We start from the raw sequence: 12,202 nt of genomic DNA, 5'->3' as shown, positions 1-12,202 counted from the left end.
ACATATTGAGGGGTTTTAACCCTTAGTTTTATCAATTTTTCTAGTTTTATTTTATTTTTATAAAATAATTGAAAAAGAACCAAAAATGAATTCAAAAGTTCCATAGATGGATTTTTGCCCCTTCTTAATTTTCCCCCACAATGAAAACATTTTAGAAGACATTTTGAATCAAAATGTATTACGACCATTGAAAGTTCACTATTTTCTAAGAAGCTGAGCAGCTCCAAGGGCCTCGTTTCAGGTGGTACTTTCTATGTATTGTCTATGAGCGTGTTTCTACCTGTACAGTGGAACCATGTGACCATGTCTTGTGCTTGCAATATAGAAACCATGCAGTGCTGTTTTGTAAATTGACAGTTTCTGTATAAACTCTTATTTATATACATTGGCCTCTCTGTATGATTTTCCATTTGCTACATGAATTGTAAAATTAATTATAAAATTATAGTACCTGCTAAATACAATTCTGAGGCTTCATGTCATTGTCTTTAGTTGAATACCATGCTGTGTGTCTTGAAGATGTCCACGCTTGCATGATGCTAGGTGGCAATGCCACTTTAAATTAAGCCTTAATCAGATGTTAAATTTGTGAGTTTCAGAGTATGCAAAAATATTAGGCAGAGTGAGTGTAAACTGTTCAGATCAAGATGCTGTATCATAATTCAAGTTATTTTTTCTGGAGTTAAAGGGAAGCATTCAGTGACCCACCTCTCTGTCTCTCTGTCTCTCTGTCTCTCTCTGTTTCTCTCTCTCTCTGTCTCTCTGTCTCTCTCTGTCTCTCTCTCTCTCTCTGTCTCTCTCTGTCTCTCTGTCTCTCTCTGTCTCTCTCTCTGTCTCTCTCTCTCTGTCTCTCTCTCTCTCTCTGTCTCTCTCTCTCTCTCTGTCTCTCTCTCTGTCTCTCTCTCTGTTTCTCTGTCTCTCTTTCTCTCTCTTGTCTAGCTTGGCTGTGGCCATAGCTTGATGAAAATGGACCATTGTGCATTTCTGTGACAGTCAAAAAGACCTGTTCTAAAAGTCTTGCGACTTTTTCAGGGTTTTTTTTGTTATTTTTTTTTAATGTTTCTTTTTTTTTTCTCCCTCCAGTCTGAGATTTCTGTGTGGCTGATGGAGAGTGCAGTTTGGGCGTAGGTCTTATTTGCAAACCTGCTCATGTTCTAAGCTTTCTTCAGGTAGTACCACCTGTCATCGCTTCTGCATATGATTTAAATGGATTTTTGTGTTTTGATAAAAGTATCACAAATTTAGAGATAAAATGGAGGGGACCCAGCTTTCTTTACAATGTGGATCTACCTCAGTTAAACAGTTGGGTGCTATTACTAAGTCTGTCAAATTTAATTGGAAAAAGTAACCAAACAGTGAGATACAACTCCACATGAAACTTGAAATTGTAATTTCCGTTTATTTAATGATATTTTTATTTATTTGTGCCTTTTATGTTGAACCCCAATGCATTGAAAAAAAAAATCAGTATGAAACAGTACATATTTTATTTATATTACAAGTGGGGAGAAACGTCCAATTGGTCATGGAATTTGATAGACTTTCCCCCAGCCAACTGCTGCAGTGTATTATAATCCCGACTGCCCCCTGTGAAAAGAAAAAAAAAATGTCCAAGAGCAAACTTAACATTTTACAATCAATAAAGTCCAAACTCCTCTATGCACATATTTATAGCTTATCACTTCATTTTCTGTGCCAGTGAAGGGGCGGCCAGAAAAAAAATCCCAAGTACCCTCATCATTGCTTTTCTAGCCATTCATGCCCCTTCTTCCTCTGGCACATTTTCTAAGAGTTTATTTCATAAGCAGCAAATGGACTGTTGTCGATTTCATCTCTCCTGACCTACCTGGTGGAGGTGCTAATGGCCATGGACAGAAAGGGGCGAGCCAGAGCTCGTGGCTATGTGGAGGCAGAGGCCTGCATTCAGCAGCGGCCCTGTGTGCCTGTAAGTTAGGGAGGCTTTCTGACAGGTAAGAAAATGAGATAGGTTGATGACTTACCATGCTTTTATATTTGGCAGTTTACAATTCTAGACTTTTCCTACTATGGCGATCTTTTTTTACTTAATTCTTTGGAGGTAACAATATTTTGGAGTCTTAAGAATTTGATTTTATACCAATAAGAAATAAAAATTAGGGATCTTTCCTGTAGTCTATAGTTTTACTATTTTAAAGAGATCTCTGAATTTTACAAGAGAACCAACATTCCTTAATGGCAGAACTTTGAAAGTTGATTTGGGAGGCTTTTTGCTGCAGGATCTCAAAAATAAAAAGAGAGATAGATGATTCTACTTAAATGTTTTTAATTTTCTAACTTCCATCAGGTTGATACTTAAGCTCTATTTTGTAAAGAGTAAATCATCCTTCAGTATGCTGCAGAAGATGATCAGCATTCTTGCACTTTCTCAGTAATAAGACGCGCCGGGCAATTGGCTCCCCAGGACGCATTGTGTTTTTAACCTAACGAGAGGACTTTGGGGCAGGTGATTAAATTTATATAGGTACCTCAAGAAAAAGAACCTGAATATGCTGCATTTTATTTCTTTAGCTTTTACATGTAGCATTTTGTTTTGCTTTTGTTATTTTTGTTTAGATATATGCTTTTTGGACCCCAATAGACTGTTGAAAGAAATTTAAAAATTACTCTTGTAGGGATATAGTATCCTTAAAAAAATAAAAAATAAAAAAAAATTGCTGCAATATCTGGCTCGAAGGTTGCCCTATATTAGAACATTAGCCAAATACACCCGAGGAGGCGGATACTATGTTTATAAGCAGACAATAATGTTCTGAATCCTTTCTGTTCATGCTGCTTTCTTAATTCATTTCTCCATGTCATCAAGAGGTTGGATAACTTATTTCTAAGCTCAAGGTTAAAAATCATGTCACCTTTTTTTTTCCCCCCAACACAGACCTCAGAAAAATTGCAATTGAGGAAGTAGCATGATTCTAAATGTGTTGCTGAAATCAGGCAGCCCGCGCCTCTGGTCTCTCCAGAGAGCCCGTCTTCACATTTCTCTTCCTCAGCACTCACCCGAGACTGAACAGATGGGGGGTGGTCTTGATTGTCAAGATAAAACTGGTGAAGAAAGCTAAATGCTGAGAAACTGAGCATCTATTGTCGTGTTTAAGCTTAGCTGGGTCCTTTCTAGTTTGTTTTTACAGCTTACTAGGTTAAGTAGTTTGCACTATTTTTGCAATAAATTCATGGAAAACCTAACAGTTACTTGTTTTGTTTCTTACTGTGTGTATATAAACTAATACTAAAAGTTTGGCATAGTGTTTTTTCACCTCCTTACATAACCCCTAACATGCACAGAATGCTGTAAATCTGATAAAATATGATGTGAATGATATTTTATAAAGTTATTTTGTATGGTGTCAATTTTGTTTTGCCTCATAGTATGTCAGCAAAAAATGAAATAAAAGTCCTCCTATTTACAGCTGCCTCTTCCAAAAATCTTCAATTCCTCACGTACTTCTTTAGGCGCTTCCTTCTGCACAGGTTGATTCCAGTTCCCGAGGCAGAAGCATGCCTTCAGGGATGGAAGTCCAGAGCCCTGTTCCACAAACGGGGCTGTTCCTTGAAGAACGTACTTGGCAGAGCTGGGCATTACCCAAGGATTTGGGTTTCGGGGATGAGAACCACAGGCATGAGTTGGACGAGTGGGAACAGCCATGGTGTCTCAGATAGTTGGCTGCGAAAGGATGAAGAAGCCATTCAGCTAAGCCCATCACGAGCAAGGTCCTGAGTTCTGTGTTGAGTGTGGGAACCTGAGCTGGCACCGTCCTGGTTCTCGGCCTAGCCAGCCACTTTGTTACTGTATCCTCGCTAGGTTTACAAACATTGGCACTGCTCCCAAATCCCTGGTGGCCTCACCCTGACTGGGCTGTTTTTGACTTCTGCTGCTGTCTAGACTGAGAAGATGACGTGCTGGGAAAGGAAAAGGGGTTTGTTTTTTTTTTCTGAGATGGAGCCTCACTCTGTTGCCCAGGCTGGAGTGCTGTGGTGCAATCTCAGCTCACTGTAACCTCTGCCTCCCGGGTTCAAGCGATTCTCCCACCTAAGCCTCCTGAGTAGCTGGGACTACGGGCCTGTGCCACCACCATGCCCGGCTATTGTATTTTAGTAGAGACAGGGTTTCATCATGTTGGCCAGGCTGATCTTGAACTCCTGTCCTCAGGTGATCTGCCCACCTTGGCCTCCCAAAGTGCTGGGATGACAGGCGTGAGCCACTGCACCCGGCCAGGGTTTTCCTTTTCTTAAGAAAGCCCCAAATGGCAGCAAATCCCTAGGCTGTACATCACTGCTAAGGCAGGCCAAGGTTTTGTCCTGATTTCAGGTTTCCAAATTTTAAGAACAATGTTATAGAAAATGTGAAAATTCAGATAATCATCTCTAGTCACAACACATAGGTAATTAACCTTAATATTCTGATCTATCTTGTTCCACAGTCTTATTTTTTAAACAAAAATCAAGATTTCCTTTTTTTTAATGTATCTAGAACCCTTTACTACAGAATTCTTAGTATACTAAGCACCTCTGTGCCCGGTGGCCCTGGGACATGCTGGTCAAACCGGAAGAATACACAGAAACTCATCTACAGCAATATACTCGCTTGATACGGCCTCTGTTACATTCTCGCTATTTCACCACCATTTATTGAATGGCCAGAAGCAGTAATGATTTAACACTTGCAACCGGGAGCAAAAGATTCATCTTCATAAAGTCGTTTTGATGATCTGACAGCAGTATGCAAGTTGGAAAGAGGAAAGGCTGTAGGCAGCGTGAGGGAACCAGTTAGGAAGCTACTGTAACAACCTGGCACCTGGTTCAAAGAGGAACTGAAAGGGTAAGTGTTCCCTGAATGATCGGGTTGTAAATACTTATGGTGCCTTAAGAATGCTTCAGGCCGGACGCGGTGGCTCATGCCTGTAATCCCAGCACTTTCAGAGGCCGAGGTGGGTGGATCACTTGAGGTCAGGAGTTGAAGACCAGCCTGGCCAACAGGGTGAAACCGCGTCTCTACTAAGAATGCAAAAATTAGCCAGGCGTGGTGGTGCGCACCTGTAATCCCAGCTACTCGAGAGGCTGAGGCAGGAGAATCACTTGAACCTGGGAGGCAGAGGTTGCAGTGAGCTGAGATCGTGCCATTGCACTCCAGCCTGGGTGACAAGAGCAAGACTCAGTCTCGAAAAAAAAAAAAAAGATGCTATTAAGAGAATGAAAAGTGGCTGGGAGAAAATGTTTGCAAATCTCCTATCAGGCAAATAACTTGTATTAAGAATATATAAATCTCTCAAAACTCAATAAAAACTGATACCAATTTTTGTAGAGGCTGCAGAGCCACTGGAACTCACTACTGGTGGGACTGCAAAATGGCACAGCCACTTTGGAAAACAGTTTGGCAGTTTCTTAGAAACTTCTGTATCCCATTCCACTCATAAGCATATACCCAAGTAAAATGAAATCCTATGTTCACACGAAACCTGTACACAGGCCATGCGCAGTGGCTCCCAGCGCCTTGGGAGGCTGAGGTGGGCAGGTCACTTGATTGAGCTCAGGAGTTCGAGACCAGCATGGCCAACATGGCGAAAATCCATCTCTACTAAAAATACAAAAATTTGCCAGGTGTGGTGGTGAGCGCCTGTAATCCCAGCTACTCAGGAGGCTGAGGTGGGAGGATGGCTTGAACCCAGATGGGAGAGGTTGCAGTGAGCCAAGATCACACCACTGCACACCACCCTGGGCAGCAGAGTTTGTGAGACTCCATCGCAGAAAACACAAACAAACAAAAACCAGTACACAAATACTTACAGGGCTTTATTAATTGTAGTCATCAAGGCCAGGTGTGGTGGCTTATGCCTATAATCCCATCACTGGGAGGCGGAGGTGGGCGGATCATTTGATGTCAGGAGTAGAGACCACCCTGGCCAACATGGTGAAACTCCACCTCTACTAAAAGCACAAAAAAATGAGCTAAGTGTGGTGATGCCACGCCTGTAATCCTAGCTACTCAGGAGGTTGACACACAACCACTTGAACCCAGGAGGTGGAAGTTGCAGTAAGCCATGATCATGCCACTGCACTCCAGCCTGGGTGACAGAGTGAGACCCTGTCAAAAAAAAAAAAAAAAAAAAAAAATTACAATCACCAAAACTAGAAACCATCTATATACCTGGAAAATGGATAAACAGTTACATCCATACAATGGAATCCTACTCAGCAATATAAAGGAATGGACTGCTGATACCTGTGACAACACAGATGAATCTCAAATGCATTCTGCTAAACAGCAAAACTGCAGACTCAAATGCTACATACTGAATGATTCCATTTATATGACATTCTGGAAAAGACAGGTCAGCAAACTGTGGTCTGGAAGCCAAATCCAGCCATTTTTTAATGGCATATAAGCTAACAAGTATTTACATTATTAAATGGTTGGAGAAAATAGTATTTCATGACACATGAAAATTACACAAAATTCAAGTTTCAGTTTGCAGAAATAAAGCTCGATTGAAACACAGCCGCCTGCATTCCTTCATATATTAATTACCTGGCTGCTTTCGTACTACAACAGCTGAGTTTAGCAGCAGCAACAGAGACTATAAAAGCCCACAAAGCTTGAACTATTTACTGCATGGCCCTTTCCAGAAAAAAATTTGCTGACACCTGCTATAGGCACACAGAATAGCTTGACAGTTGCTAGTTTAGTAAAAGGTGGGGAAGGAGTTGGCCACAAGGGAATTTTCTAGAGGGTGATGTAGTTGTTAATTGTGGTGGTGGTGGTGGTGACTTGACTGCATTTGCCAAAACTCAGAACTCTACACCAAAAAGTATTTTTAAAAATATTTTATTTTAAAATAAATGCTAATGAACAAGAGGGACAGAAAACACCAGTAGTTGCCAGGGTGCAGGAGAAGAGACTAAGTACAGGGAACAGGGGAATGTCCTGGGTGATAGAACTGTCCTATCGATTGGTTACAAAACTATGCATTTGTCAAAATTCACAGCCTAGACACTAAAAAGGGTGATTTTACTGAATGTAAATTATAAACTTTTTTATTTTTAAAAAAGAGATAATGAAGGCCAGGCATGGTGGCTCACGCCTGTAATCCCAGCACTTTGGGAGGCTGAGGCGGGCAGATCACTCCCGAAGTCAGGAGTTTGAGACCAGCCTGGCCAACATGGTGAACCCCATCTCTACTAAAAATACAAAAATAGGTTGGGCGTGGTGGCACACGCCTGTAATCCCAGCTACTCGGGAGGATAAGGCAGGAGAATCACTTGAACCTGGGAGGTGGAAGTTGCAGTGAGCCGAGATAGCGCCACTGCACTCCAGCCTGGGCGACAGAGTAAGAATCTGTCTTTAAAAAAAAAAAAAAAAAAGATAATGAAATGAGAGGAACCAAATATTTACCCTATGTGGGGTTTAAAAAAAAAAAAAAGGCTTATGATAGGTTTTCTCTTAGAGACAGTAAAAATAAGTGCCAGGAATTGAAAGCAAAGAACAGTAAGATGAGAGAGATCTTCAATATACAAAATGTTTCAAAACTTTTTTTTAGTACAATATGCTTATACAAGAGGTAAGACTTATTTTTGTATTTGATTTGATAATTTGACTTGGAATTTTTCTGTGGGAATAAGTGTTAGAATGCTTATTTTTAAGTTTCTCAAAATTTGCAGGCAGTAAGCAAGGCCTTAAAGCCACAGAGGGCTCTAGAACTAGTTCCATAAAGCATTTTACTGTAAAAACATGTACAGATCTTTAATAGAAAAGTATGTTTCTTTACAGTAGAAAAATATCTGAACAGTCAACTTAAGACAAAAATTCAAATATAACATACGACCTATAAACTATCTATTTAGCTAAAACTGAATCGAGCTGTTTATAAGAACTGATTCCAAAATATACATACATGAATTTACATAACTGATACATAGAAGTTCTTCAAAATCGACTGTAAATTGAAAAGTTAAAATTGGCCTTGCCTCTGCAGTTTGGAGCTGCAATGGCTGCCAGCATCGGCTGCTTTCTTGGTGCCTGAGCTGCAGGGTGGGCCTGTCAAGGAGGGACTGCTGTCTGGGTCACTTTCCCTCTGGCTGTTTGTGGCGCAGGTGCATGAGGCGCTCAATCTTGGCCTGGAAAGAATACCTCGAAAGAATATCACGCACTGGAAGTCTGTGAGGAAGTGAAGACGCTAAAAGCGGGCAGTGCTGTGTTTACTTATAGACAGTGGAGCGGGTCCAGGGCAGTCCTCGCCAGGCTGGTTTTTAAAGCACTCTTTTGGTTTAGGATTCAGCTTCATCATGGTCACTTTCATTATCATTGTCATTCTCCTCATCTTCTTCCCTCTTTTCCTCTTTAAGCATTTTCAGGTATTTACTAGCTAATATCTTCTTTGGTAATATATCTTAAAAACATAAAGCTTACATCAGCAATTGGTTATGGTAGACTATGAACACAGCAATGCACATTTCAAAATGTACTAGTTCCTGCTTTGACCTCTACAAGAGGTTCCAAAACATAGATGAAATTCAGGCTACATTTCTGGGTAAAATATCACAGAAACTAGCATTGTCTCCTAACAAATGCTATAGGCCTCTTTCCATTATTCCACTGAGTACAAACCATGGTGTCTCTATGAGCTGCTTTTATAAGCAACCCTGCCCGATTACCTGAGATAGGCTAGGCTAGCCCCAGGGCAGACTTAAGCTCTAACTATGGGCATGTGGACCCACCCTGAGTTTTCCCTTCAATGGCAGGAAGGGTCCCTGTAAAGGACTGCCCAGCACAGGCGGCCAACCAACATCTTCTGAATGCTGTTGGCTTCACTGTTGTTCTAGGTGGACCACATAACACACACATTCAAACAGAGAAGACTAAAAGTATCTTCCTGTGACAGCTCATAGCACTTTGCGGCCTGCAAAGAGTAGCAAAAAGTCTAATTCCATGAAAGCAGAAGGGAGGCAAGGGGTGGGGAAAGAGCTATTGATTACTAATCATTTTTTAACCAGAATGTTTCAAAGACTAAGTACCTGCAAGAAACTGAAAAGTTTCTGATTCCTGTGCAGTGTTTGCTAAATCACTGTAAGTCAGTACTTTCTTTTCCTTTCCACTGCCGTGTCTGTAGGAATAGGTGGCTAGGCATTGAACAAAGAGCTCCTAAAACAAAATGAAAAAGGAAAATAAAAGGTGTGCTTTGAAAATGTACCACAGAGCTTAATTTTGTAAAATTACATTGCTGATACCTTATTATCAGGCTTAAAATTACATTAAGACTTCAGATTATCTTGGTTTCTTAAATTACAAGAAATCACTGCGGAGGCCGGGTGTGGTGGCTCAACACTTTGGAAGGCTGAGGCAGTCGGATCAGTTGAGGTCAGGAGTTTGAGATCACACTGGCCAACATGGTGAAACCCCATCTCTATTAAAAATAAAAAATTAGCTGGGCATGGTGGCAGGTGCCTGTAATCCCAGCCACTTGAGAGGCTGAGGCAGGAGAATCGCTTGAACCTGGGAAGTGGAGGTTGGAGGTTGCAGCACTCTAGCCTGGGCGAGACTCCGTCTCAAAAAAAAAAAAAAAAGAAAAGAAAGAAATCAATCACTGGGGAAAAGAAAAACATGAGGTCAGAAAGAAAGCAAAGCCGGTATCAAAACTGGCAGAGAAGCAGGCATTTTCCAGAGGCTTTAGATGTCTAACTTATGAAAAAGATTAATCATAACTGTTTAATGGCCAACCTCTAGAGTAAAAAAAGAAGCGGCCAGCAGTGCTGGCTCACACCTGTAATCCCAGCACTTTGGGAGGCCGAGGCGGGTGGATCACAAGGTCAGGAAATCGAGACCATCCTGGCTAACACGGTGAAACCCCGTCTCTACTAAAAATACGAAATCAAAATTAGCTGGGCATGGTGGCGGACGCCCGTAGTCCCACCTACTGGGTAGGCTGAGGCAGGAGAATGGCGTGAACCCGGGAGGCGGAGCTTGCAGTGAGCCGAGATCGCGCCACTGCACTCCAGCCTGGGAGACAGAGCGAGACTGTCTCAAAAAAGAAAGAAAAGAAGCAAAAAGCCATTCAAAAATTCTATTTGGCTCAGTAATACATTTTTAGTCTTCTATTTGCATACACTGTTTCTAAGGTGGTTCACCTACAACTATAGTGACCACAACTCACATTTTGCCGAAACTTTTCTATTCTAGAAACTAACGTACAATCCTCAGACCTAATGCAACAACCGGAACTGATCATCTTCTCCCTCCTGCACCCCAGTTCTTATAGCAGGCCCAAGTCTTCATTTTTACAGAGGCTGAACTGAGCCTTTCTCAAGGTTTTGACTTTAATGCATCTAGTTCAGTTAATAAGGGATGAGAAAGACAGGCATGGTGGCCTGTAATCCCAGCAGTTTGGGAGGCTGAGGCAGACGGATCACGAGAGGTCAGGAGTTCAAGACCAACTTGGGCAACATGGTGAAACCCTGTCTCTACCAAAAAGTACAAAAATTAGCCAAGTGTGATGGCAAGCACCTGTAATCCCAGCTACTCAGGAGGCTGAGGCAGGAGAATCACTTGAACCCGGGAGGCAGAGGTTGCAGTGAGCCGAGATCACGCCACTGCACTCCAGCCTGGGCAACTCCATCTCAGAAAATAAGGGATCAGAAGTGCCTGCATAAATCCTCATTCCTTAATACCAACAGAATGAAACTGTACAGGAAAACACAAATGCCCCCAGATGACCCCAGGGTCACTTTCCCTCTGGCTGTTTGTGGCGTAGGTGCAATAATTGCTGAATATGCAATTATTTCCCTGGGCTCTAGGAAAACATGGCTCTGATATAAAGCGGGCAAGAAACCTGTAATTTCCCACTTCCCTTAGTTCTAGTCCAATACTGTCGGAACATCATATACTTAACTACAAGTAGGGACTGGAAAATGGAATCCAAGGCAAGCCAAAGCATTTAACTGTGTAGCTGAAACATGGCCCAGTTTCAGAACAGGAAAACATCTGGCCTAACACTATCAAGACGCAATTTCTTAAAAAAAGACAAAATTAACTATTTTGCACCCAAGAGGATGCTAAACAGGCTGTAAAACTAAGTTCCCTGGACTTCCTTAAATTCTGGTTGCGGTATGTGCTGCCTCTTAAGACGAGGGGCCAGGTGTGGCGGGCGGGTGGGCTCGAAAGCCTCGGACCGCTGGAGCTGGCACCGCACCTACGGGGAAAAAAGCCTCGAGTGGCGGGTGAAGCGCCTGGCTGCACCTCCCACGGGACATTGGAGGAGTCAGGGTCCCCAAAGCACGAAGCAGGCCAGTGACGAGAAAAGGAACGCCGGGAGTGGGAATCTCGGGCGAAAAAGCCCCCAAAAAAACCTAACGAGAAAAGCGCCACTCGACACCGACGCCCACGGGTAGAGCCGGAAACTGCGAGCCGCACGCGAGGGAGGACGGGAGCGTACAGGTAGGCGGGACGAAAGGCACGCAGAGGAACGCGGGAGTTTACAGGTTTGCCGGACGGAAGCGCGCGAGAAATGGCGGGAGGACAGTGGGGTGGGAGGGGCGAAGGTGCACAAGGAAGGGAGGGGCGGGCGGAGCGAAGGAAGGAGAGAAAGGGCGGGAGAGGCGCGCGGTAGGCGGGGCGAAAAAACTCGGGAACCGGAGGGAGCGGCGCGGGGTGGGCGGGGCGAAGACGCGCGAGAAAGTGTAGGGGCGCGGGGGCACCGTGGCGCGCGCCGGCGTGGGACGGGGACAGCGGGGCGCGCGCGAGCCCAGCAAGGGCAGCCGGCGGCGCGCGGGCCCAAGGGGAATGGGCAGTGCCCGGAGCCCGGCGGGGCGGGGCGCGACGGGTAAGGGCGGCTCACACCCCCGCCCTACCCCCTCACCGTGGCCTTGGCTGTGAGCACCAACGCCTCCTGGTTGATGCTGGACACCTCGGGGGAGCTCTTCATGATGACCCGGATGCGGGATAGAGGCAGCGAGATGAGCCGCTGCTCCCCGCACTTGTCTTTGCCCACGACCACGTCCGCCATCTTCCCGCCCCTCGCGCGGGCGGCAGCCGGCGGGCCCGACTGCTAAGTGGCTGCCTTGCCGGCCAGCCGGTGGGTGCGGGGAGCCGCGCCCGCTGCCCCGTGGGAGTTGTAGTGTGGGGAGGCGCCGCCGCGAGGCCTGGAGCGGCCCGTCCGGGAGACTACGAGCTCCGTGATGC

At 44.2% G+C, this 12,202-nt stretch overlaps 1 protein-coding gene across 3 annotated transcripts; it reads right to left on the bottom strand.

Annotated features, from left to right (window-relative positions):
- Positions 1-1,034: 1,034 nt before the first annotated feature.
- Positions 1,035-12,067, bottom strand: CHRAC1 (chromatin accessibility complex subunit 1). 3 transcript variants are annotated; one of them, XM_015455230.4, is made up of 3 exons: positions 11,880-12,067; positions 9,043-9,169; positions 1,035-1,587 (listed from the first exon to the last, which is right to left on the bottom strand). In XM_015455230.4, exons 1-3 carry the CDS (start codon positions 12,024-12,026, stop codon positions 1,496-1,498), a joined length of 366 nt encoding a protein of 121 aa, XP_015310716.1. In that variant the 5' UTR covers positions 12,027-12,067; the 3' UTR covers positions 1,035-1,495. The 3 variants fall into 3 exon arrangements, with proteins under 3 accessions (XP_015310716.1, XP_073855659.1, XP_005564198.1); XM_005564141.5 differs by lacking the exon at positions 1,035-1,587 and adding an exon at positions 6,843-8,417; XM_073999558.1 differs by lacking the exon at positions 9,043-9,169.
- Between the last annotated feature and the right edge of the window lie 135 nt (positions 12,068-12,202).

This window comes from Macaca fascicularis, chromosome 8 (genome assembly GCF_037993035.2).
Source record: "Macaca fascicularis isolate 582-1 chromosome 8, T2T-MFA8v1.1".
NCBI lineage: Eukaryota > Metazoa > Chordata > Mammalia > Primates > Cercopithecidae > Macaca > Macaca fascicularis.
The sequence above is the reverse complement of the archived record's forward strand: the minus strand, read 5'-3'. Positions and strand labels throughout refer to the sequence as shown.

Bases quoted from the DNA above. Each gene is read 5' to 3' on its own strand.
- CHRAC1 (XM_005564141.5), bottom strand. From the start codon at position 12,026: ATGGCGGACGTGGTCGTGGGCAAAGACAAGTGCGGGGAGCAGCGGCTC. The intron at 9,170-11,879 runs GTGAGGGGGTAG...ATTTTGTTTTAG, and splicing joins TGCTCACAGCCAAGGCCACG to GAGCTCTTTGTTCAATGCCT. The intron at 8,418-9,042 runs GTACTTAGTCTT...TATGTTTTTAAG, and splicing joins AACTTTTCAGTTTCTTGCAG to ATATATTACCAAAGAAGATA.